Below are 27929 nucleotides of genomic sequence, written 5' to 3' on the forward strand. Positions count from 1 at the left end.
AGAGGAATCTTGATTAAGTCTGGTAATCACTTTCCAGAAGATGAAAAAGAACTCTGTAAACCAAAATCTGCATTTAGAAATTCTTTTGATCCTCTTGCCCTTTTGAGGGGCGGGAATTAGGGGGCATGTTCCATTGTAGTCTTCATGAAGAAAGTTTGGCACCATCAGCTAAATAAATCCTCTGACTGTTGATTAAAGGAATTATTTAGGCAGTGACCTCTTTTGAAAATACTTCCTTTATAATTCCTAGTCAGGGTCCAATTTGAGGAGTAATTTAAAATGTTGATGCACCACACCATCCACCTTGGGAGGTTGAAGAACCATCCCTCATAACTAAATTACAGTACATCGATCCTATTTTTCCAAGAGGATAGTATTCTCAGATTTCTCCCCTTGAGAGCTGGATCTATATTTATTTTTGATGGCATTACCTTTTTCACAAATGCTATTGTTTTACTACTGGAATCAGCTGAATGTGCTATCGAGGGGTATGGTGGGGACTCTCAGATTATTAGATTATACAGCAAGTTTTTATTATTCAGAAAATGGATTTTCACTTTGGCTTGTCCAGGCTCTTCTTTTTCCTCTTCTATTTTCTCTCTGGCCATTTCTGTTACTAAAAAATTAACCCTCATCAGGACGGGGACCAAATCTGTCCTACTCTTCGTTTGCTGGTATGTAACAAATAATCAATACATTTTTGATGAATGAATGAACTCACGAGAGAGCAAAACGTGTAAAAGGAGCTGCTTGTTCACCACCTTAGAAAAAAGTAACAGATTTAGTTGACATTAGCCAATATTTTTAGATTTTTTTAGTAAATTTCAAACATCAGCATTTTTTTCTTATTTACATTCTTTTCATCTGCTCTCCATCACCATAATTTACATGCAATACTTAGTCTTGTTTATCCCCATATTTCTAAAATATGTATTCCCAGTGCTTTTCTCTTTCTTTATAGTAGGCAATGGCAAAAGGCTTCCATTCTCCCTCAACACACACCTCAACTTTAGACCACAAGCCAAATCAGTAAATAATCCACTTCCCCGAGGATTTAATAGAGTTCTTCCCTTGATGACCCAACTCATTCAGAATAACTCCTCTTTCTTCACGCATGCTACATACTCAGTTGCTTCTGTTGTATCCAACTCTTTGCAAACCTGTGGACTTAGCCCGCCAGGCTCCTCTGTCCATGGGATTCTCCAGGCAAGATACTAGAGTGTGTTGCCGTGTCCTCCTCCAGGGGAGCTTCCTGATTTGGGGATCCAATCCACATCTCCTGCATTGCAGGCAGATTCTTTACTGCTGAGCCACCAGGGAAGCCCCCTTTCTTAATGTAGTAAATGTTATTTCTCATCTAAGACCTGTTCTTCAAAAGATAGTCGAGAAAAAAATGGGGGGGGGTATGGTAAAAGGGAGAAGGAACTACAATTTGAAAGGGCTGTTTTTCTGAATTGTCTTTTTTTATATCTCTGGAAACTCCATCAAGTATCTTGATTATGGAATCATAGAATTTCAGAAGTAGAGGAGCTCCTTCAAAGACTATTCATTCCATTTTCTCCTGTTCTGAAATTCCCTTTGCTGAGCTGGCCAGCTTGCTGAATTTAAAAGCAAGATCAGTTTCCCATATATAATTCCATGCTCCAGTTAAATGATGTTTTGAAGGTATCATTATTGATTTAGTAGCAAAAGGGGATAATATTTACAGAACCTGGAAAAATGATTAACTCTGCTTGGTTTATTCCTTTCTTCCCAAGGCTAAATTGAGGGTGCTGTGGGTTTACACACACACACGCATGCACACACACACACACACACACCCGTGGAGCAGAGCATTTTGATTATGCTTTTGTTATGTGCTGATTGTTTCTATTAGGCTTAGCTGTGGTTAAGTCTATATTCTCTTGTGGAGTGTAAAATCTTTTATATAATTATATAATGACAACAATAATAGCTTGCTCTGTGACAGGCACTGATCAAAATGTTTTACACATGTCATCCCACTGAGCCCTTTTAACAACCCTGTAAAAGTAGATATCATTATTGTTCTCATTTCAAGATTTTTTTTAAAGTACAGAGAAAACAGGAACTTACCCTAGATAATGGAGTATGTAAGTATCAGAACTAAAATGCAAACTCACTTTCAAAGCCATACTAGGAAAGCAGAAGGAGACTTTGGAATTGTGTGTGATTCATCTGTGCGTTTCTTTTCCCTGATAGTACTTAGTACAATGGTTTAAACAACTGAACACTTTAAACTGTTGTTAAACTGAGTTTCATAATGATAGGTGTGTTCATCTGTTTGTGTCTGGGTATATATGGGGGAATGAAAAAGAAAGAATGAGACAGAAAGCAAGTAAGATCTATCTCTCCAGCAGGGAGAGACTGGATATTCAGGTTATTCATTCAATATCCTCAAATACTGGCTTTGAAAAAAGTATTTCAGGAGCAGAATTTCACCGATTTCACATTACTCAACAGGAACAAAACCTTAGTTATTGTTTTTACATATGCATACATATATTTAAGCAGCATGTTTTATATAGTATTCTGCTTGAACTAATAAATTACCATCCACACAGCTAGACATAGACATTTAGGTATCTGTCATTGTGGTTGTGTGTGTGTATCTTTTGTTGTGACAAACTGTTGAAATGTTAAACTGTTCTGAAAGTATTCTTTCATTCTGTTTACTCAGTTCATCTCTATGCTGTATTCTTTACCGATTCATTCAAAAACTGCTACTGATATTCTAAAGTAATAATTGAGAATATTACATTAACAATATAATGAAAGTGTTATCACTCAGTTGTATCCGATTCTTTGTGACTCCATGGACTGTCACCCACCAGGCTCCACTGTCGATGGGATTTTCAGGCAAGAATACTGGAGTGGATTGCTATTTCCTTCTCCAGGATCTTTCCAACCCAGGGATCAAACCCAGGTCTCCTGCATTGCAGGTAGATTCTTTACCATCTGAGCTATCAGGGAAGCCCCAATAATATAATAAATAAATAATATATGAATAAAATTCCTACCACAAAACTCAAATTATTTTAAAAAATCACTATTGATAGCCAAGTTACCACCCTTGCCCTTAGCTCTAACCACCTAATTATTATCTCCCTGATATAATCCTTCTAACTATGTTATAAACTGTGTAGACAGTCATGATTTATCTCTCCTCTACCACTGGTGCCATATTTTAAAATCCTCTAAGAATCAATAAAACCCCAGAGGTATCACCAACATATTTTTAAAGTATTGTAACTCTGGAGAAAGTGACTATGTGGAGCAAACATTTAAGAGGAGTTAAAGTCATCACGACTAGTGGTCTCCTTCTCTTCCTCCTGACATTCTGGAATACTTACTACCTGTATCACAGGCTCATGTGTTGGTACATTCAAGTCTTGTTTATTAATCATGATTTATGTTTTATGAATCTGCAAGGTTCACTAGACATTCAAGGCCAAACGCCCTGATATTGCAACATGATAGCACAAGGAAGAGAGAGAGCCTTTTTCTTAAAAAAAAAAAATCTGTGTGTGGCCAGCCTATGCTGTGTTGAGAGGAGAAGACAGCACTGAGAGGCAGTAGCAAGCCCCGAACTCCTGCCCTGACTTTGCCCCTTACTAACTGACAACCCACCTGACCTCCTGGGCCTCAGGAGAGGACACTGAGAGCAGCCTTTGCCTGTATTTTGAGATTCTGAGGACCAAATGAAATGATGGTGAAGGAACTTTGGTAAACTATAAATTACATATTGAGTTATGTTCCTGAAATGAAAACACTTTTAAGAAAATTCTCCCTTCCTTCTTTCCTATTTCATGAGCTTGTTTTTGCATTAATCCCAGGGATTCAGGATTTGTGAATGAAACGCTTTCTAACTATGAGGTTTAATGGATGTAGGCAATCAAAACAGATAGTTTTTTGCCAAATTTGAACATCCTGAGCAATACTTGCATTTCTTTCCAATGTCTCTCTCCCACTTCTGTTTCTTCAGTTCTTCTAAAGACTTAATGTTAATGTTTGCTCTTTGGACAAATCATAGATCCTGCATTTGGTCCATCAGAGTGTGGTTCAGATTTTAGAAACTAATAGATTGTGCCTAATGCTGACAGGTACACGTTCCTTTAAACTTAGATCGGTAGCTTGATTAAAGCAAAAGGAAAAATGAATTGTTACCATTTTAAACAGTCTAAGTTAAAGGCCTTTGTTTCCAAGTGCTATTTAAAATCTTCCCAGATTTGAATGCTATTGGAATCAAATACTCAATTTAGGAAAGAAACCTGAGATACTCTAGGGATGTTTGTTTTCAAGTTACTATTGTTCCCTGGAACTGTTTGCTCATATTATGGTTGGCCTTGAAGAATCTCCATATAAATAGGAGATATCCATTATTTCAGATGAAATTAGTAATGAGAAATACCACCAAACTTCCTGAAAGCACAATCTATGCTTGTTATTTCTACTTGTTATCATCACATTGCTGAAAATAGTGAGAGCTGTCCTGCCTTCCTGCCTGCCTTTTGAGATACTTGTCTGAGGATCAAATGAATGGTTGATGAGAGAAATTGGGTAAACTCTCTAATTCACCTATTGAATTGTGTTAGTAAAGTGAAAACACCGCCTTGCCCATAAATAATCTTCCTGACCTTATCAGAGTGTTCCATCTGTCCTCTTCCTAGAAATTGATTACAAATGCTGCCTTTTTACCTTTATCTTTAACAATTATATTAAAAAATTTTAAGATTTAAAATATAACTAATGAAAGAAAAAGCAAGTGCTGCTTCTTTGAATCTCTTTTTTTGTCTAGCATTATTTTATTCTCTTCCAAGTGTCTATTCATGTAGATGGGTATAGACATTTAGATATCTGTCCATGTGTAAATATATATGTGTGTGTATGTATGTAGACCATTGTTATGGCAATTAGGACACTGTTCCCTCCCCATATTAAGGAAGTTTTCACGTATAATGTCTTCAAATATTTTTTTTCAGGCTCTTTCTCTTTCTGTTCTTCTGGGACCCCTATAATTTGAAGATTCAGTTCAGTTCAGTCGCTCAGTCATGTCCGACTCTTTGTGACCCCATGAATCGCAGCACGCCAGGCCTCCCTGTCCATCACCAACTCCCGGAGTTCACTCAGACTCACGTCCGTCGAGTCAGTGATGCCACCAGCCATCTCATCCTCTGTCATCCCCTTCTCCTCCTGCCCCCAATCCCTCCCAGCATCAGAGTCTTTTCCAATGAGTCAACTCTTCGAATGAGGTGGCCAAAGTACTGGAGTTTCAGCTTTAGCATCGTTCCTTCCAAAGAAATCCCAGGGCTTAGTGCATCTAATGTCCCAGAGGCCTCTGAGACTGTCCTCAGTTCTTTTCATTCTTTTGTTTTTATTCTACTTCTTGGCAGTTATTTCCACCATTCTATCTTCCAGCTCACTCATTTGATCTTCTGCCTCAGTTATTGTGCTATTATTGATTCCTTCTAGTGTATTTTATGGAGAAGGAAATGGCAACCCACTCCAGTGTTCTTGCCCAGAGAATCCCAGGGACGGGGGAGCCTGGTGGGCTGCCGTCTCTGGGGTTGCACAGAGTCGGACATGACTGAAGCGACTCAGCAGCAGCAGCAGCAGCCCTCCTGGCTCTCCCAGTAATTAACAAGTGAATCATGTCTCCCAGGATGGAAACCATGGAAGTCTCTAGGTGATCTTATCAATCGAAAAATGTGAGGACTATTTCAGAGTTTCTCACCTTGCATAGACCTTAGAAACACCCAGAGCATTTTTAAAACTACTGATTACCAGGGCATAGTCCCACAGACTGATGGGTCTCCGTGGAGACACTGACATCAGTTTTTTAAAGCTGTCTTGGGCGCTAAGACCCACTGGGATATGCTGAAGCTTTACAACAGAGGAAGAGTCAGGCACTCATCACTGACTGGATGTAGGGACTGAAACGAGGTTTCAAGGTGAGAAATAATTCTGAGCAAGGTTATAACATTAGGTGCTAGGAGACTGGTGAGGCACTGTCAATGGAACAGGGAATGCAAGGGAAAAAACTGATATTTTGGAGGTGAGAGGTTGCCTGGTCTGGGTATATAAGTGCAAGGTACTAGCAGAGCATCCACATGGAAATGTCACTAACGAAGCTGGAGTGTGAGTCTGGAGCATGCTGAGTCTGTTCCAAAGATGAGTGGAGAGTTGTTTATAAAGAAGTGACCATGGAAGGTGCTGGGCGGATGAGGAGCTTGAGAGAGAGGACAGAGGCTTTGTTTCCCAGTGCGGGTCTCCTCCCATATTAAAATAACCCGGGCTGCTGCTTAAAATGCAGATTTCCGAGTCATTTTCCTCCAGAAACTCTGATTCACTAAACCTGAGTTCGGTCCTGGGGATCTGAATATCTGGTGACTCCTAAGGCAACAGCAGACTTTGAGTGCCACCATTGTCATTGTTGTCCAGTCACTAACTGGTGTCCAGCTCTGCAATCCCATGTAATGCAGCAGGAGAAAAGACAAGTGCAAGGACACAAACTTGAAGAGCTTCTATGTTCGGAGGATGAGCATTAAAAGAGCGGCTAACACAGAGAAAGACAAATATAATATTGCATCATTTATATGTGTAATCTTAAAAAAAGTGATACAAATGGACTTATATGCAAAACAGAAATAGACTCACAGACATAGAAGGCAAACTGATGGTCACCATAAGGGAAGAAGGGGAGAAAGGGATAAAAATTAGGAGTCTGGGATTATAACAGATGCATACTACCATATATAAAAATAGATAAACAACAAGCTCTTACTGTATAGCACAGGGAACTATATTCCATATTTTGTAATAATCTAGAAGGGAAAAAAACTGAAAAGACTACCTATATACACATATGCATGCATGCTAAGTTGCTTCAGTCATGTCTGACTCTTTGTGACCCTATGGACCATAGCCTGCCAGGTTCCTCTGACCATAGGCAAGAATACTAGAATGGGTTGCCATGTCCTTCTCCAGGGTATCTTCTAGACCCAGGGACCGAACCCAGGTCTCTTATACCTCCTGCATTGGCAGGCAGGTTCTTTACCCCTAGTGCCTAAATATATATATATATATATATGAATTCCAGAAAAATATCTATTTCTGCTTTATTGACTATGCCAAAGCCTTTGACTGTGTGGATCACAATAAACTGGAAAATTCTGAAAGGGATGGGAATACCAGACCACCTGACCTGCCTCTTGAGAAACCTGTATGCAGGTCAGGAAGCAACAGTTAGAACTGGACATGGAACAACAGACTGGTTCCAAATAGGAAAAGGAGTACGTCAAGGCTGTATATTGTCACCCTGCTTATTTAACTTATACACAGAGTACATCATGAGAAACGCTGGGCTGGAAGAAGCACAGCTGGAATCAAGATTGCTGGGAGAAATATCAATAACCTCAGATACGCAGATGACACCACCCTTATGACAGAAAGTGAAGAGGAACTAAAAAGCCTCCTGATGAAAGTGAAAGAGGAGAGTAAAAAAGTTGGCTTAAAGCTCAACGTTCAGAAAATGAAGATTATGGCATCTGGTCCCATTACTTCATAGGAAACAGATGAGAAACAGTGGAAACTGTCAGACTTTATTTTGGGGGGCTCCAAAATCACTGCAGATGGTGATTGCAGCCATGAAATTAAAAGATGCTTACTCCTTGGAAGGAAAGTTATGACCAACCTAGAGAGCATATTAAAAAAGCAGAGATATTACTTTGCCGACAAAGGTCCATCTAGTCAAGGTTATGGTTTTTCCAGTGGTCATGTATGGATGTGAGAGTTGGACTGTGAAGAAAGCTGAGCACTGAAGAATTGATGCTTTTGAACTGTGGTGTTGGAAAAGACTCTTGAGAGTCCCTTGGACTGCAAGGAGATCCATCCAGTCCATCCTAAAGGAGATCAGTCCTGGGTGTTCATTGGAAGGACTCATGCTGAAGCTGAAGCTCCAATACTTTGGCCACCTCATGCAAAGGGTTGACTCACTGGAAAAGACCCTGATGCTGGGAGGGATTGGGGGCAGGAGGAGAAGGGGACGACAGAGGATGAGATGGCTGGATGGCATCACTGACTCGATTGGACGTGAGTCTGGGTGAACTCCGGGAGTTGGTGATGGACAGGGGCCTGGCGTGCTGCAATTCATGGGGTCACAAAGAATCGGACATGACTAAGCCACTGAACTGAACTGATATATATATGTATATAGGAGAAGGAAATGGCAACCCACTCCAATATTCTTGCCTGGAGAATCCCATTGACAGAGGAGCCTGGCAGGCTATAGTCCATGGGGTTGCAAGAGTTGGACATGACTTAGCGACTAAACCACCACAAATATATATATATATATATATGTATATATACACACACACACACGTATAACTGAATCACTTGCTGGACTCCTGAAATTAACACAACACTGTAAATCAACTATATTTCAATTTAAAAGAGGGGTTTGCAAGAAGAGAGGGAAACAACCAGTCATAGTCGTGAGAGCAGAAAGAGTACAGACTGGGGACCAGAGGGCAACGGGAGAGCTTTGAATGAGAAATGGTGAACATCAGTTTTCTATGGCCAGCGCCTCAAGTGATGCACCCGTTTGTGTCCTTGTGCTTCTCTTGTTTTAGACTGGTTGCTCCTGGTCAACCCAAGCTCCAGACCAACCTACTTTTAACAAAGTCATGTTTAAAACCTCAAATGTCAGAACCAGTGCAATGGTTGAGCCAAGTTGTGTGAAGTTTTCTATGTAAGAATGAGCAAATAACCTCTCATAGCCTCAGTTGCCTTGTAAAAGGGGAATAATCTTATCACCTGTTTAATGTGATTTTTAATAATTAGTATGATGTATATTAACACACTTTACATTGTGCCTAGAACTCATAAATAGTTTTACAAAAGGTCTGAACTATTTGTGTGCCCTAAAGGACTGTATGTGGCATATGAAAGTGCTCAAATACACTGCTGAGTCCAAATCTGATGCACGATGAAGAAGGAACATTCTTTAGCTATTTCTGATCTGGTAATGTAATGGCTAGCCAGCCATCTTGCAATAGTTATGCCAGACCTGAAGCAACTCTAGCACTGTAGCCAACTGTCTTTGGAAACAAGATCAAATGATCAATCCATCAGTAAATTATTGATTCAGCTCCCTGCTCTGCACAGGCGATAAGATTCTTGACCTTAAGAGTCAAGTCAGGTAGACTACATAAATGAATCTTTATAGACAGTGTTGTACAGAATATAACCTACAGGAAAGTTGGCTGCGGTAATTAAGGAATACTGCACAGAGTTGAAAATTGAACTTCAGTGGACGGAGGAACCTGGCAGGCTACAGTCCATGGGGTCACAAAGAGTCGGAGCACACACACACATACTCTGGTTGGGGGCTTGCCAGATGGTGCTGGTGGTAAAGTATCTGCCTGCCAATGCAGGAGACCCAAAAGATGCAGTTTCAGTCCTTGGATTGGGAGGATGCCCAGGAGAAGGAAATGGCAATCCACTCCAGTATTTTTGCCTTGGGAATTCCATGGACAGAGGAGCCTGGTGGGCTACAGTCCATGGGGTCGCAAAGAGTTGGACACAACTAAACACACACCATGCTCTGGCTGAAGAAACTATAGGGCCGTATAACTACAAATGGATATCCCTGTTGACCTGAAGAGTTCATGTATCAGGCCAGTGGCCTCAGCCCTTAAACCTTGAAATCTGATTTTTTTAGTCTCATGTAATAATGAAAACTGGAGCTTCCCAGGTGGTGCAGTGGTACAGAATCTGCCTGCCATGCACAAGACACAGGAGACACAGGATCGATCCCTGGGTCTGGAAGATCCCCTGCAGGAAAAAATGGAAACCCACTCCCGCATTCTTACCTGGAAAATCCCAAGCGCAGAGGAGCCTGGTGGGCTACAGTCCATAGGGTCACAAAGAGTCAGACACAGCTGAGCACACACACAATAATGAAAACAAAATGGACAGTTCATAAATACGTAGTTAATGAAGGGATGATTTGTGCCTGGATTTGACCAATTAGATATGCTTAATGTATTGGGGGAGAGAAGGTTTTTTAAGTGGCAATTTCTTGAGGCATATTATGATACTTTTTTCTCCAATGGGAAGAAAAACAGTTGGTAGATTGCCATAATCCTCGTTTTCAAGTTTTCTGAGTAGGCTTCAGCAAATGTTACCGCAGATGAATGCCAGAGGGTTAAATTCTAAGTATCTGGGCCTTTCGAACTGGCACAGGCATCTTATAAAAGAAAACTTACCGTGGTGGACTTAGTTACAGTGATGCTGCATTTCTGCCAGCAGAGGCAAGATTATGAGATTACATTGGACTGGGTTGCATCCTATTTGTATCTAACTCTTCAGTGACCCAGACTCTTGGCTCCTATATGCAGAAACCCAAAGTCATTAACTTTGTTTTAGGATACTTTTTTTCAAGTGGGAATATTTTGACACCTCAGAAATTTTATGTGTAAGTGATAGATGAACTATAATTATTCAGGTGAATTATAACTCAGAAGAGTGAAAAGAAATTCAGAAATAAGAACAGAGCCACTGAAACTATATTGGAAATCACAAAGAAGGAAAATAGTAGCAGAAAACTGGAAATACGTAGATCTTAAGAATGGGGAAGTGGGGAGGGGAGTGGGCGGGGAACTATTGCCATCAAGCCTGATGTTAGCCCTCAGCAAATTTCTGAAACAAATTAATTCAGCATGTATAGAATGTATGCCTTCTAGATCTCATGTACTTTGTAAAAGTTGGAAAATGAAACAATAATTCCTAAAAGCCAAAATGAAATTGCTAAGTAGTCTGAAATGTCTTCTTTCAAATCATAAGGATCGTCATATTCACTTACCTCTGAAAATACTACCCAGCCGAGGGCCTGATGTTGGACCATGTTCCCTGCACAGTCGCTGTCCTGAGAGTCCCAATCAGAGGGTGGGCTCAGGCACCCCTCCCCTCTCGGTGCTCCCCCCAGTTTGTACACACACCTCTTTTCTCCAGACCAGCGTCCAGAGGGAAGAAATCACAGCCCACGTCTGACTGCACTGCTCTCGTCCCACCATTTTACAAAATGAAGCTACCAGAAACAAACTTAGATTCCTTCAGAGACTCAAATGACTGTTTGGGTCAAAGAAACATACATTCTCAAAACTAGTTTAGTTGGTTGTTACAGCGCCCAAACATCTGCTTCAAAACATCTGCTTTAAATAAACATTTGAAGAGGAATGTATCTACTGTAATGTATTGATTTTTTCCCCTTTTTATGGCAGTTAAGTCAGTAAAACTAAGAGGCATAGGATAATGTGAATCTTTATGGAAAAGTATCTTTAAGGACAAAAACATTTTTGTATTGTATAAAATGATATAAAGGTTTTTCCCTGTTAAATTGTATCCTATTATAGAAACAGAGATGAAAGAGACATTTCTATGAAATAATTTTAGAAACAGAGGGAAAAATTAAACCTTCCAACCAAATGGTATGCGGGTCTCGATGACTGGAACATAGTTGCCCAAAAATATGTCAGTTCAAATCTTCACAGGAAAGATTGAGTGCAGTTCTCACTATTTGTGTATTCATTTATATAAAAAAAGATCTCCTATAGTTTTTATGTATTTCATTTTTAAATTGCTAAAACCATCCCACATGGTAAAGAAATGAGAGGAAGAATTCAATGATTTCTTAAGTTGTGGTTTTTGACAATGAGATATGTCTCCTACCAGCATAGCAAATAGCTAATAGCCTATCATAAATTCATTTGTTTTAAGACAGACTCCCCTGATAACAGAGGTCAATGGTTCCACAGATTAGTTCAGAATACGGTCTGAGGTTCTGAAAGTCCCTGCCCAGAAAAGAAAAACAATTCATGTGAAGTGAGCTATATTTCAGGAAATGTAACAGAAGGGCATTTATCCTAACAATAATTTAAACTAATGAAATAAATAAATAGAACAATTTTATTTTCTCCTTTTCATTTCCAAAGTCAAATGACTCAGAAACCATCAAGCTAAGAACTTGATCACAGAGCAGCAGTAAGAGTTGATAAGTCCCCAGTTTCAGGCTCTGTTCTAGATCTTAAAAAATGTACTATTCAAGTCATGACCGTGGACAGGATAGTTAAGGACATTTTGGCTGAAATCACAATTCCTGGCTAATTTTAGTCTGATCAGTTAAGCCACCTGTGAGCATCAACCAATCTGAGTCAGTTAATTCAATAAGCACTCTTTAATAGCACATGCATGCATGCTAAATAGCTTCAGTCATATCCAGCTCTTTACAACACTATGGACTGTAGCTTGCCAGGCTCCTCAGTCCACGGGATTCTCCAGGCAAGAATACTGGAGTGGGTTGCCTTGTGGGATTCCCTTCCTCCTAGGGATCTTCCTGACCCAGGAATCAAACCCTAGTCTCAAGTCTCTTGCATTGACTGGCGGGTTCTTTACCACAAGCACCACCTGGGGAGGCTGTCTTACACAAATCATGTCCTTCAGTATTACGTATAGAACTTTGGATAACTAATCAAATGCATGTGCATTGTATAGAATAGAAACATGAAATGTTGGCCTCCTACATTTCACCTTGATACTAACGGTTTGTCAGGGGAGATTTTTCCTAATTTTCTCCACCATATCCACCCACCCCCACCTCCACACCACCCCCACATGGCTGCATCACACCAGCCGCTCCTGTGTGAACTGCTTCAGTCGCCTCCTGTGTTTCTACCTTTGTCCCCAAAGTCTATTCCCCCTTCGAGAGGGTCCCATCAGAAGGACCCTTTTAAAACACAAAGCTGATCACGTCTGTTCCCTGCTCAGAGTCCCTACTGTGGCTTCCAGAGCCCTGCATGGCGGGGCCCTGCACTGCACTCCAGCCTCACCTGCTGTCTCCCTTCCCTGGGTCGTTGTGCTCCAGTCACTCCAGCCTTCTGGCAGGTTCCAGACCACGCCAGGCACACTCCCTCCTCGGTGTTCTGTACACCTGTTCCCTTCACATAGGTCCCTGCATGGCTCAGCCCTCCACTGAAAGGCCCTCTTAGCAGAGAGGTCTGCCCAGCCATTGACTGTCTGACCTGTAATGATGGCCCATCTCCCTGACAACCACTGCCCATGGTTCCCTCTCTACTCCCTTGTCTAGCTTTTGTATTAAAAAATTTTTAAGGTGAATTTTTTTTTAATTTTTATTTTATTTTGGGGTATAGTTGATCTACAACATTGTGTAAGTTTCACGTTACAGCACAGTGGTTCAGTTATGCATATACATATATCTATTCTTCTTCAGATTCTTTTCCCATATAGGTTATTACAGAACAGTGATAGAGTTCCCTGTGGCATACAGTAGATTCTTGTGGATTGTTTGTTTTATATGTAGTAGTACTAATTTATCCCTCCCCCTACCTTTACCTTTCGGTAACCATGTTTGTTTCCTATGTCTGTGAGTCTGTTTCTGGTTTGAATAGTATGGAAGTTCCTTAAAAAACTGAAAATAGAGCTACCATATGATCCTGCAATTCCACTTCTGGGCGTATACCCCAAGAAAACCATAATTCAAAAAGATACCTGCATCCCTACGTTCACAGCAGCAGTATTTACAATAGCCAAGACACAGAAGCAACCTGACTGTCCACTGACAGACGAATGGATAGAGAGGTTTCTACATCGCTCATACATAGTATAGCTTATACATCGTATAGTAGTATACACAGTATAGTAGAGCATATACATAGTATAAGCTATTAGGTGATTTACTGTAAAATAGGTAATTTATTATATTTCTTCTTTTGCCTGCTTTTTGATGAGAGACAGAAATTTTTTGCAAAACGTGACAAAACAAGGTTCTCTAGATTGCTTTTGGCATTTATGGTCTAAACATAATTGTATTGCATTTTTAACAGCTAAATGAATTCCATAAGAAGAGAACTATACTTACTCTCTATCCTCTCTGCTTGAAACCCACAGACGTCTTGCTGGAAACGCTCTGACGTACATTCCCAAGGGAGCATTTGCTGGCCTTTACAGTCTTAAAGTTCTGTAAGTAAACCAAGTATTCTTTGTTATAGTTCTGACTTTAGTGTCAAGTGGATGCTAATTAATTTGTAAAGACCGAGTTCCTCTAATAAACCATTTAGAGCCATGGGATAATTTATCTAAATTCTAGTCTGTCTTCATTGATATCATAGAACCATGTATCTGGCTGGGTTCATGTGTGAAAAAAACCTCATCTCTCCTTTTCTTACCTTAATATCAAAAATGTATTTGCCCCTAAATAACCAGCTTATCAACTCCAACTTGTGAAAGAGTATTTCCCTTTCTTTTTTGTGCTATGAAGTTGGGGAGAGTTTCTTGAGTCATTCTGATTCAAGTGAATAAATTACTATTATGCTTCCAATCCCAAAGAAAGGCAATGCCAAAGAATGCTCAAACTACCACACAATTGCATTCATCTCACATGCTAGTAAAGTAATGCTCAAAATTCTCCAAGCCGGGCTTCAGCAATACATGAACCATGAACTTCCAGATGTTCAAGCTGGTTTTAGAAAAGGCAGAGGAACCAGAGATCAGATTGCCAACATCTGCTGGATCATGGAAAAAGCAAGAGAGTTCCAGAAAAACATCTATTTCTGCTTTATTGATTATGCCAAAGCCTTTGACTGTGTGGATCACAATAAACTGTGGACAATTCTGAAAGAGATGGGAATACCGGACCACCTGACCTGGCTCTTGAGAAACCTGTATGCAGGTCAGGAAGCAACAGTTAGAACTGGACATGGAACAACAGACTGGTTCCAAATAGGAAAAGGAGTACGTCAAGGCTGTATATTGTCACCCTACTTATTTAACTTATATGCAGAGTACATCATGAGAAACGCTGGGCTGGAAGAAGCACAAGCTGGAATCAAGATTTCTGGGAGAAATATCAATAACCTCAGATATGCAGATGACACCAGCCTTATGGCAGAAAGTGAAGAGGAACTAAAAAGCCTCTTAATGAAAGTGAAAGAGAGTGAAGAAGTTGGATTAAAGCTCAACATAAGATCATGGCATCTGGTCCCATCACTTCACGGCAAATAGATGGGGAAACTGCGGAAACAGTGTCAGAAGTTATTTTGGGGGGCTCCAAAATCACTGCAGATGGTGACTGCAGCCGTGAAATTAAAAGACGCTTACTCCTTGGAAGGAAAGTTATGACCAACCTAGATAGCATATTCAAAAGCAGAGATATTACTTTGCCAACAAAGGTTCGTCTAGTCAAGGCTATGGTTTTTGCAGTGGTCATGTATGGATATGAGATTTGGACTGTGAAGAAAGCTGAGCACCGAAGAAATGATGCTTTTGAACTGTGGTGTTAGAAAAGACTCTTGAGAGTCCCTTGGACTGCAAGATCCAACCAGTCCATTCTGAAGATCAGTCCTGGGTGTTCTTTGGAAGGACTGATGCTAAAGCTGAAACTCCAATACTTTGACTACCTCATGCGAAGAGTTGACTCATTGAAAAAGACTCTGATGCTGGGAAAGATTGGGGGCAGGAGGATAAGGGGACGACAGAGGATGAGATGGCTGGATGGCATCACTGACTTGATGGACGTGAGTCTGGGTGAACTCCGGGAGTTGGTGAGGGACAGGGAGTCCTGGCGTGCTGCGATTCATGGGGTCGCAAAGAGTCGGACACGACTGAGCGACTGAACTGAACTGAACTGATGCTGACATAATGAGATTACAGCCTCAAACCATTTGCAGAATTTGTTTCCTTATAATCACTGAATAAAGATCAGCTAAAAAATCTAGTTTATGTTCCACTTGTGAATAGATGTAGAAAAATCTAGTGTGTAGTAGTAAGGTATAGTAAATGCATAGTAAAAATGAGTAGCTTTTTAATTGAAAAATGTTAATTCATTGAGACTTGTAAGAAATGGGCTTTCTTACTGCCTAATGTCCAACTTCCTAATTTTCTATGAGAAAAATCTTTATTATTGGTACCTTCTTCTTCTAGTAACCATTGTTTAATTTTTCAGTTTATTCTGTGTAGGAAAAAAGGGAATGTTTTAGAGGAAATAGATAACACAAGTTGAAAGCTCTACCAAGAAAGTTTTATTTCAGAGAAAATAACCTGATTTTATTTCCTTTCTTTTAGATAAATGTTATGAATGCTAAAGAAGCATTTGATATATTTCTGCTTAATGGAAACTGCATTCACTGACCTGAGGGATACACAGGCTATTTTAAAAAGCAATTTTGTTTACATTTAATATCTTGTTAAAAGTTAAATTTAAAAGTAGAACTGTTATTTAGTCTTGATCTACTTAGGTGATTGGGTTTGGTCTTCCTACCCTTGAATTATTTTTACTATTGTGTAGGAAGATTTTTAAGTTGTCATACAGCCAATCCTAATGTTAATTCATCATAAGGTAAAATTTAGGGCTGTAGCACTGATTCTAATGGACCTATATTTCCATGAATCCACCAAAATATTTGGAACCATTCAAAATGCATTAGATACATCAAGTTTAGATAAAACTAAGATGTTTTTCCTATATTGAGCTAGGTACCACTAAGTATTTTGATGACTTGTTAAATTATATTGGAATCAATTATTTTAATCACTTAACAGAATACATATTGGATACACTGAACTAGAGAGTGTGTGTGTGCGTGTGTGTGTACATGCTCACACACATATCACTCAAAGTGTCATTGAACAAATTATTGCTGGAAATACAAAGATCAGTAAGTATGGCCATGCCCTCAAAGAGCTTACAATCTCGTGGTAGATTGTGGGATGGAGATAGTGTGACCAAGACAGACAAACAGATTGCTCTGGTTCTATGGAACTGCGAGGAAAGGACTCTATCTAGTTTGATGGTTCAGATGCTACTTCCTCGAAGAGATGTTTCTCCAAAGAGATGACCTGGGACCCAGACCTTGAAGCACAGCTAGGGACTAGCCAACCGCATTAGGTGGCCGATGGAGGGGGTAATATGCACAGAGACACAGAGGCAGGAGGAACTGAGGACAGCCAGCCCTAAGCAAGTGGTGCTTGAGCATCCAGGACAAAGTGGGAAGGAAATGAAGAAGAGAAAGGGTCCTGGTCACAGGGATCCTGTATGTCATGTCAGAAAAGCCTGGACAGTTTTATGTTCTGAGCAAGATGAGAAGTCAAAAAAGAGATGTAAGCAAAGGACTGACACTTCAGACTTTGCACTACAGCTGGGTCACTGTCAATGTGATGGTGATTCAAAAGGAGCAAGACCCGTACCAGGAATTGTATTCGCTCTTCCCTTTATTTTACTCACTTAAAGACAACAAGCAAACTCAGTTGTTAAATATTTGGAAAGGATTGGATTAGCCAAAAAATTCATTTGGATTTTCCCATACGATGTAATGAAGAAACCCAAACAAACATTTTGGCCAACCCAATATTCAGTGTTAGAGCAATGGTTCTCAACCATGGTCATCACACCTGCCACAGAATGTTTTGGAAATTTGGGGAGGCATCTTCAGTTTTCCGGATGACTCGCTTGTAGTCAGTTGTCCTACGATGTGCCGCTCAGCCCAGCATAAAGAATCCCTCTGCATTCCTTTTGACTTCTGACCGTCCCTCCACACCAGACATCAGTCAGTAACACTTCCATGGGCTTCCTGGTGGCTCAGTGGTAAAGAATCTGCCTGCCGGATTCAGGAGACACGGGTTCAGTCCCTGGTCTGGGAGGATCCCACGTGCGCAGAGCAGCTAAGCCTGTGTGCCAGAACTACTGAGTCTGTGCCCTACTGAGCCCACATGCTGTGACTGGAGAGCAGCCCCCACTCCACAACTAGAGAAAGGCCCTCGAGGCAGAAATAAATTAAACAAACAATAGCAACAGAAAAAACTGTCATATGTAATAATACTGAGAGGTTTTACCAAAAGTTCTGCATAAGTGTAATAATCTGTACTTGAAAAATTAAATGAAATATAGTCTCTCAAAAATCATTGAATAATTAACACATCATAATATTTATGTATAATTAATGTATAATAATTTGTACATCCTGTGATTTCTACCCACATATGTGTTTGAAAATTATATTAGTGCAATAGAATTACCTCAGAAATCACAAAACAAATTAAAGATATATAACCGTGAAGTTGTAAAACATCTTCTTAAAAATATCATTAAATTTGCAGAGAAATGTGAAACACAGGGTTCTCATTGAATTTCATTAACAAAGTTTGCTTTATAAGTATTTCACATTATGGCCTTTTAAAATGTTGGGAGCACAAGCATACAAAATGTATGCTTGGTGACTATATAATGGTTTATTTTAGGATGGCCTGTTGCATATTTAATCTTACTCTTCCACTATCCAGGAGGGTCTACCACCCAGCTTCTATGAAGGCAGTATCATGACTGTTTCTTTTTTCCTATTTGGCCTCAATTTCCTGTTGTCTGTGGTGGGATTTGGCCTCTAGGGCCTCTTGAAGTACTGAAAAGCAGATGCTCACCTCAGATGTGATGGAACTTTGAGATAGGGTGGGTGTTCTCTGTGGTAGTTCAGTCCTATCTTGTAAAAGAGAGAGGATTATTTTGATATCACTCTTGTCAATAAGAAGCATTCATTGGTGAGAACCTCCATGCTCATTTGTGAGAGTGTAATATGTCTTGGCATGTTATCTTTATTTTAATAAAAGTTATTTCCTTCTTTCCCATAAAATATAAAGCAAGCATATTCTGTTGTGTCTTAACTGTAAATTTTAGTCTAGTATCCATTTAGACCTCTAGTCTCATTTCCCTGTTTTTGGACAGAATACCTTCTGATCATGTATTTTTCTCATATCCAACCATCTTCATTAAAAACAGAGGCAAGCATCTGACTCTTTCATAGAAAGACCTTCGAAGATAGTCACATCTGAGCATCACATATATAATGATACATATATTCCCTTATTATAAATTACTTTTATTTCTCCTTTATAATGCAGTTAAAGCAGTATATTATGTTGAGTCTTTTCCTTTAAAATGATATGTGTAGATAGCTCTATTTTTATGAACTTTATCTTAACACAACAGATGAAGCATTACAAAATACTTGGTTTTAAAGGGAAAATTGGGTCCAATAAGGTTGCAAACCACAGTGCTAGAGGTAAAATGCTGAGCAAGGCAGGCCTGGTGCTACCATTAAGGAAACTGACTCAAATGTTTTATAAAGCCCAAAAGTCACTGGAAGAAAGAAATAATTGATTATACTGTAGCATGGTGAGAAAGGTAATATACAAGTAATATTCATCTTGGGCCCTGACCAATATAAGGAAGGTAAAAAGAAGGGCAGCTGGTAAAAGGAGGAGAAAGATAGTAGTAATTCAGTCCTAGAAGATGGGAAATGAAGACCCCAACAATCCTTCTTGGTGAGAGCTGTTTTATATCAGAAATCTTGTTATTGTGAGCCTTGGAAGATCATTAAAATTTGAGATGACTATTTGGGCTCCAAAATCACTGCAGATGGTGACTGCAGCCATGAAATTAAAAGATGATTATTCCTTGGAAGGAAAGTTATGACCAACCTAGACAGTATATTCAAAAGCAGAGACATTACTTTGCCAAAAAAGGTCCATCTAGTCAAGGCTATGGTTTTTCCTGTGGTCATGTATGGATGTGAGAGTTGGACTGTGAAGAAGGCTGAGTGCCGAAGAATTGATGCTTTTGAACCGTGGTGTTGGAGAAGACTCTTGAGAGTCCCTTGGACTGCAAGGAGATCCAACCAGTCCATTCTGAAGGAGATCAGCCCTGGCATTTCTTTGGAAGGAATGATGCTAAAGCTGAAACTCCAATACTTTGGCCACCTCATGCGAAGAGTTGACTCATTGGAAAAGACTCTGATGCTGGGAGGGATTGGGGGCAGGAGGAGAAGGGGACGACAGAGGATAAGATGGCTGGATGGCATCACTGACTCGATGGACATGAGTCTGAGTGAACTCCGAGTGTTGGTGATGGACAGGGAGGCCTGGCGTGCTGCGATTCATGGGGTCGCAAAGAGTCAGACACAACTGAGCGACTGAACTGAACTGAACTGATTCCTGTAAATATATGTCTTCATAAAAATTAATTATTGGTTTGGTATTGCAAAATTCCCAGTCACGTGGAATTCTGAACCAGCTTCCCCTCAACAAAGGTTCATTCTCTTGTGTAAGCCATTCAGTCAAGCAATGGCTTGTCCTCCTTTGCCACCAGCACCAGAACCAAAGCCACATGGAGGGAATGGATAGAACTAGCCATAGGAGTGTCACAATTAGCCAGAGTTCTCTCATTCCAGAAAAAGAGCCTGGAAACTACTTGATGTCTAATCATGGGGCAAGTAGGCAGAGAGAATACCTGAGGATCAAGCCAGTATTACAGAGTACCCTTTCAACATATAATTTCATCTCTCCTACTTCACTGTACCTGTACCTGATCTTATTTAGTGCTATTGGCAAAAAAAAATAAAAAAAGATAATTTATTGTTAAAGTAGTTTGGGGACGCTATTATGTAATTGTGAATATTTTAAAACTCCTAGGGGAAAGAAATTAAGAAAATATGAAGTCATCCTTTGTCTCTAGAGAAAGTGTTTCATTTTCTTTTCTTACCCATATGTGAATGATAAAAATGAAGTTGTAAGTACCTAAGCTCTTACTCAGTTCATGGTAAATTCTGCTTATATTGACTGCACTGAATAAAGGATTATTTATAAAAGAAATCAGCAGCTGTGTTGTGAATGCACTGTGTTTTAATTGCACTCCATAGTGCTATAAACCCTTTGTTTTGTCTCCCACTGGAATATCTTAAAAACAGAATTTTCTAATTAGCTCACTGGAGACTTGTAAGTCTATAATGAAGATAATTTATTTTTGTTTTGTCATTTGAAAGTAATTAAAAGTTATTTATTTAGGGAGAGATCAGAACTTAAGTGATTTTTTTTAATTGTATTTTTGGTGTTTTACTGATAGATATGGTAGAAAATTAAATTGCAGGGAGGTAGCTCAGGGTATGGAGAAGGAAATGGCAACCCACTCCAGTACTCTTGCCTGTAAAATCCCGTGGATGGAGGAGCCTGGTAGGCTGCAGTCCATGGGGTCGCTAAGAGTCAGACACGACTGAGCGACTTAGCAGCAGCAGCAGCAACTCAGGGTAGCTTTAAAAGTCATCATAGTAAAGTTTAAGTTCCATTTTCTGAAGTCAAATATATAAAACTACCAAGAAAGTTTGCAACTATTCAGTGAAGAAAAGCTATTTAAATACTCTAATTTTCCAATATTTTAGAAAGACAACATTATAAAAGTTTCAGTATTTGGTTAGCAAAGCATAGGAGGACAATTCAATACATACTTTGAGCCAGTAACATTTTACCTACAAAGCTTAGACATCGTTTAATTCAATTATCTATATCTTATCATTTAAATTTAGCACACAATTAATGAGGCATTTAGAAAACATTTTTGTCAATTTAACATTATATCATATATTAAAACTGCTTGGAAAGGTATAAAATAACGTAGAAATGTAAACTTTTAATATTTAGGTAAATTATGCAAAGTACAGCATTTGAGCTACAATTTTCCCAATTCTCTAACCAGTAATGAAAGTGTGAGGTCTCTCCAAATCTTGACCTTGTTCTTAAAGAACTAATATATTTTGAGACTTTTGATTTATGAAATGTTAATTTAATGCAAGATTAAAATAATGAAATTACTTGTTTAAAACTACTGGATTACAAGTGACAGAATTATATTTCTTAGAAAACTGAATCTCAGTCCCAGTGAGAAAAGCATAAATTTTATGATCTCCAAATAGCTCAGATGGTAAAGAATCTGCCTGCAATGCAGGAGACCTGAGTTCAATCCCTGGGTTGGGAAGATCCCCTGGAGGAGGGCATGACAACCCACTCTGGTATTCTTGCCTGGAGAATTCCCATGGACAGAGGAGTCTGGCAGGCTACAGTCCATGGGGTCTCAAAGAGTCTGACAAGACTGAGTGACTAAGCACAGCAAATGTTTTTCACCTCTTATTCGATATGAGCTTACATGCATATATGAAAAAGCGAGTGTTAGTTGCTCAGTTGTGTCTGACTCTGCGATCTCATGGACTGTAGCCCACCAAGTTCCTCTGTCCATGGAATTTTCCAGGTAAGGTTACTGGAGTGGGTTGCCATTCCCTTCTCCAGGGGGTCTTCCTGACCCAGGGAATGAACCCGGGTCTCCTGCATTGCAGGCAGATTCTTTATCATGCAAGCCACCAGGGAAGCCCTAGCATATATGAAAGTATAATAAATGCCTTCATATTTTAACCTTCAAACACCTTATCAATCAGATGATATCATTCTATTCCCATTGTACAGATTAAAAACCAAACAAACAAACACCAAGAATCAAGAAGGTTAAATGGTTTGTTTGCCAAGACTCAGAACTAGACCTCATCTCCAAGCTCAAGACAGCCTCAAGTTCAGGTGAACGTATTCTTAGAAATACTTAGCAGAGTATAGGGTGGTTCTTTGTGTGCAGCGCCTTGCCTCACAGCACCAATGTCATCTGGGAGTTTGTTGGAAATGAAAATTCCCTGGCCCCCACCCAAAGCTACTGAACTAGGAACTTTTAGGGTGGGGCCCAGCAAACTGTACTAACAAGTCTTCAATGAATTCTGATGACCCCTAAATTTGAGAACCACAGGCATAGAAGTTTTTTTATTGGTCGATTTTCTCATTAATTAAAACATTATATTCAGTACAGCCTCACTATATCGTTAGTTTGGAGAAGAGGTTTAACAAGTCACACAAAAAGGGCCAACCTTTACTGAATGTTTACCAGGCAGCAGGTATTGTTCTATGTACTTTCAGTTATTAGATCATCACAATAAGCCCTGGGGGGTGGGTATTATTACTGATCACTGAGATGTGGAGAGATTGAATGATTTCCCTGAGGCCATGGGGCTACTGGCAGGGAAGAGGTAGTCAAATCCAAGAACCCAGGCTCTTAATCATACTGTATAAGGCATACAACCTGAAAATGTGTACATTTATTCCTCAAGAGAATGCTGCAAGAGGCAGTGGAAAGTATATCAGTCTTTGGAGTCAGAGTGCCTGCAAAATTAGTGTTATAAACATTTCTGAATCAGGTAACAGGGTAATGCATCTAATGAAAATTTTTCCATACTGTTTCCCGCTAGCAATGATGTATTTCACTTCCTTGTTGCCAGGTGTTTCCATTCTGTAGACCCCATGTTCTGAAAAGAACTATTGCAATAGTTCACAAAAGTGTTTATATCAAAATATGACATGTGAGAAGGAGGAATATCTTTAATAGTCTCCTACTGTTATCCTTCCCTGGTAGCTCAGCTGGTAAAGAATCCGCCTGCAGTGCAGGAGAACCAGTTTGATTCCTGGATTGGGACATTCCCCTGGAGAAGGGATAGGCTACCCGCTCCAGTATTCTCAGCCTTCCCTGGTGACTCAGATGGTAAAGAATCTGCCAGCAATGAGGGAGACCTAAGTTCAGTCCCTGGGTTGGGAAGATCCCCTGGAGGAGGGCATGGCAACCCACTCCAGTACTCCTGCCTGGAGAATCCCCATGGACAGAGGAGCCTGGCAGGCTTCAGACCATGAGGCCACAAACAGTCAGACATGACTGAGCAGCACAGCACACTATTATCCTTACTTCTATCTTGTCTAATCCATTTGTCACCATGGTGATCCATTAGAAACATGAATAAGATCACATCATTTCCACTCACGTAAACCCTTCAAGGAGAGTTTCTCACCACCTTAAAATAAGCCCTGCAACTCCTTCCCGAGACGGCCTTAGCTTGGCCTCTGTCTCTCGTGCTCACTTATCCCTCCTTGTCACACCGATCCTTGCTGCTCCTAAAGTCAAGCAAGCTCCAGCCTCAGGGCCTTTGCACTTGCTCTTCTCGCTTCCTCAGTAACTTCCCAGATGTTCAAATGTTTTGCTCCCTGACACCATTCTGGTATCTCCTGAAAAACCACCTCCTCAGAGAGATCTTCTCTTGCCACCTTTCAAATTAAACCCTCACCTCCTTATTACCATCTATGCCAAATCCATGGTGCTCACTTTGGCAGCACATATACTAAAATTGGCCCAATACAGAGAAGATTAGCATGGCCGGTGCACAAGGATGATACCCTAATCCATGTTTTCTTCTCTGTGTGTGGTACCTGTCACTTGCCTCAAGTTGTATACTCGTTTGTTAATTTTTAATTATCTGTCTCTCCACATAGGACTTTAAGCTCCCCACAGGCCAAGGTTTTGTCTGATGCTTTGCTGTTTCCCTGACACCAAGAACAGTACCTGACATTGTTATGCTGGATATTGTCAATTATTGCTGCTGCTGCTGCTAAGTCACGTCAGTCGTGTCCGACTCTTTGCAATCCCATAGACGGCAGCCCACAGGCTCCCCTGTCCCTGGGATTCTCAAGGCAAGAACACTGGAGTGGGTTGCCATTTCCTTCTCCAATGCATGAAAGTGAAAAGGGAAAGTGAAGTCGCTTAGTCGTGTCCGACTCCTAGTCCCATGGACTGCAGCCTACCAGGCTCCTCCGCCCATGGGATTTTCCAGGCAAGAGTGCTGGAGTGCGGTGCCATTGCCTTCTCCTAATTATTGCTAACTGTCATTAATGTTTTTCTCCATTTGTTTTGATGTGCAGTATGCTGCAGAACAATCACCTAAGACAGGTGCCCACAGAGGCGCTACAGAACCTGCGAAGCCTTCAGTCCCTGTAAGTATAGTTGAAATTCCAGCATGTTCTCTGGGTCAGTTTGGGAAGGAGCACTGAAATGTCCAATTGACCATTTTAGTAAATTCCTTGGCTAGGGGCTGTGCTTAAATAAGCTGCAAGTGAGGGTTTCCATTAGAGCAACAACGAAATTGTTCTTTGCACCCTCATTAAACAATATATATGGAAAACACCCATGTTGGAGTTTGGGGTTTCAGGGCAGAGACTTAATCAGAAGACCTGAAATGAAAAGCCTCTTGGATATGTTGGTATCAGGGCTTCCCAGGTGGCTCAGTGGTAAAGAATCCGCCTGCCAGTGCAGGAGACACAAGAGACGCAGGTTTGATCCCTGGGTCAGGAAGATCTCCTGCAGGAAGAAATGTCAACCCACTCCAGTATTCTTGCCTGGAAAACCCCATGAACAGAGGAGCCTGGCAGGCTCAGTCCGTAGGATGGCAGAGTCAGACACGACTGAGTGACTGAACACACACATATATGTTGGTATCACCCCTCTATACAATATTTTAGTTTCTGAATTCAAATCAGGAATGATACTTTCTCCTTTTATTTAGAAAAATGAGAGTCAAAATCTAGACCTCTTGGTATCATCAGTTTATTCTGTGTTTAGATTATCAGAGCTGCCCTGTAATGCAATTTTGCTGAGTCAAATAAATGCTTAATTTTTTTAAAGTTTATTTTTAATTGATTGATTGCTTTACAACATTGGTTTGATTTCTGTCACACATCTAACCACAGGTGTACTTTTGTCCCCTCACTCTTGAATCTCCATCCTTAATTTTTCAAGTTCTATAGGTGCATCAGGGGACCTCAATTCATGAAGCTATGATCTAATGGTATGTCTCACCACCCCACACAGGGAGACAGACTAATTCAGAGAGTCCCACAGAAAACCACACACACCCCAGATTCACACACCACACACAGGCACTCTAACCCCCACCACAGTGGTGCTGGCGGTCCTTACTGGGAATCCACAAGTTTTCCATCAGGAGTTTCCACCCTCCTCTGATTTAAACCCTCTGAATGAATGAAAATTGGTTTTTCCTCACAGATAGAACTTTCTTACCAGCTAGATGCTTTGGAGCTTGAGTTATAAGCAGTTGATTACAGTGACTGTTGGACAACACTGTCCCAGGAGGACTTGACCAGTCAATCTCCATCTCATCAGAATGTATGTGTTTACAGCATATTGCCTGATTTCCAATATCCACATGTGTAATATATGCTTTCATCTTGCTTACACTGAAGGTCCTCATCTGTCAAACAGAATACTGATTTCTGGTCTAGAAGGATGAGGGAAATAAATATATAAAAAAAAGACAAATAAATATTGCAGACTTGAGTTGAACATCGTGGTAAAGAATCCATTGGTTAATAATTACACATAGTTTGCTTAATGCCTTTTACCAAGGTGACTCAAGAGAAGCAGGAACATGAGATGACACTCTGTTCCTTTGATCTCTTTTTTTTAATGAAAGTAAATCTGCGCTGGAGACCATTTTAAGCTTTTGATTCCAGTCGAACAAAGTGACTTCCTAGGTTTTCACCAGCCTAGAGATAAACAAGCCCACAAGAGCCCCTTTGTGGCTGGGGATGGGTCGACTGCGTTTTCAGGAGCTCTGTAGTGGCATCACGGCATCACCCCTCTTTTGTTGCACAAGCCTCTTCCTGAAGGAAAGAAGCAGCCAGAGCAGCAGAGCACTGGAGCTGGGTTGTCTGTGTCAGGGCACAGGGTCTAGTGGTGAATTGAAAAGCGAGATCATAGCAGAGGCCAACAGGAACTTTAAACAGCTGTGAGGCAGGCGGAAGATGGAAGGATAAGGGTTTGTAACCAAAAGCCACCATCAGCTGAAAGAAGACCACAAACAGAACACACACCGAAGTGAACTCTTTGAGAAAGTGAGAACCATGAATCTTTTGTTCACTCGAACTGCGCGGTGCCTCTCTGATCAAGGTGTTCAGATTTGGTTTCTTACCATCTAGCCATTTACTGGTCACAGGCGTCTCTTGCACTTGGTGTCCGGTTCACAAAAACAATGGCATTTGAAACCTTGTAAGTGTGTGTTCCCTGTGAGAAAGCCGAGGGTTAACTTTCTAGTGGGATGCTCCACATCCAAACTGAGGCATGGAGATGGATGGTGGGTCCCCTGTGCGCCTGGATTGTATCGCTGGTTATGTGCTGTTTGTCCCGGGTCCCTTTGCCCAGCACACAACAGACCATGGAGGTGTTGGGTGTTGGCAGTGTGTGCCGCTATGACACTTGTCTCACAGTTTTTGTAATACTTTGATACAAGCATTAAGATTGGACAGAAGAGCATTATAAACTTTAACCACCAGCCACACAGACACAATACTGAACCAACCAAAGGCATCCTTTACCCAGTTTGGAGATTTGGGCTACTGTGAGCTGTTTTAAAGTTTTACTCTTATCCCAGATGCAAGATGTTCTTTTGTTGTTGCTGTTTTTTAAATTTATTTATTTTTTAATTGAAGGATAATTGCTTTACAGAATTTTGTTGGATTTTAATAATATTCTCCTGCTTCTTACAAGCAGGAGAAAATAAAAACGGTTTGCATCAAATGGTCATTACAAACATGCATTCCTTATCCATTGGCCATTCACCTCCCATGCAAACTTCAGCCTCCGTGCTACATTCACAGCAATACAAGCAACAAAGGAGGTGACACCTGTCTCATCCATGACACCTGGAAGGCTTCTGTTCAGCTACCTGTCTAGCTTTTCTTGGACTGCCGTCAACGCTTAGACCTGCACTTACACGTTTTAAAAACTATTTATTTATTTGGCTCCGTGAGGTCTTCGTTGTGGCCGTCGAACTCTTTGTTGCAGCATGTGGGCTCTAGTGCCCTGACCAGAGATTGAACGCAGCACCTCTGCACTGGAGCATGGAGTCGTAGCCACTGGACCACCAGGGAAGTCCTACTCACCCTTTTTCTAATAGTTCCTTTTTTCTCTCTCTTGAATTCACTCTCTTTTTCTCCACTTTATTATTTTCCTTGTTATTCATTCACTCTCAAAGAAGCACTCTGCACTTCCCAGGGGCTGGGAATGCATCACCCCTGTGCATTCCTGGCTTTGAAACTTCTGAAGTGAATTGTTGAATTATCTGGAGAGTCTGAGAGCCTAGGCC

The 27929-nt window shown here is 40.5% G+C and overlaps 1 protein-coding gene and 1 non-coding gene across 2 annotated transcripts in view; both read left to right on the forward strand.

Moving 5' to 3' along the window:
• The window catches only part of LGR5 (leucine rich repeat containing G protein-coupled receptor 5), a 125235-nt gene that overhangs the window by 55894 nt on the left and 41412 nt on the right, over positions 1 to 27929 (forward strand). The window contains exons 3-4 of the mRNA NM_001192520.3: positions 13987 to 14058; positions 24691 to 24762. Of these exons, the coding sequence (NP_001179449.3) occupies positions 13987 to 14058; positions 24691 to 24762 (144 nt within the window). The remainder of the gene's footprint in view (positions 1 to 13986; positions 14059 to 24690; positions 24763 to 27929) is intronic.
• On the forward strand, positions 24090 to 24196 carry LOC112446921 (U6 spliceosomal RNA). The gene has a single exon (XR_003034994.1). It is a non-coding gene; the product is annotated as a U6 spliceosomal RNA (small nuclear RNA).

The sequence above is a fragment of the Bos taurus genome, chromosome 5 (assembly GCF_002263795.3).
Source record: "Bos taurus isolate L1 Dominette 01449 registration number 42190680 breed Hereford chromosome 5, ARS-UCD2.0, whole genome shotgun sequence".
NCBI classification, from domain to species: Eukaryota; Metazoa; Chordata; class Mammalia; order Artiodactyla; family Bovidae; genus Bos; species Bos taurus.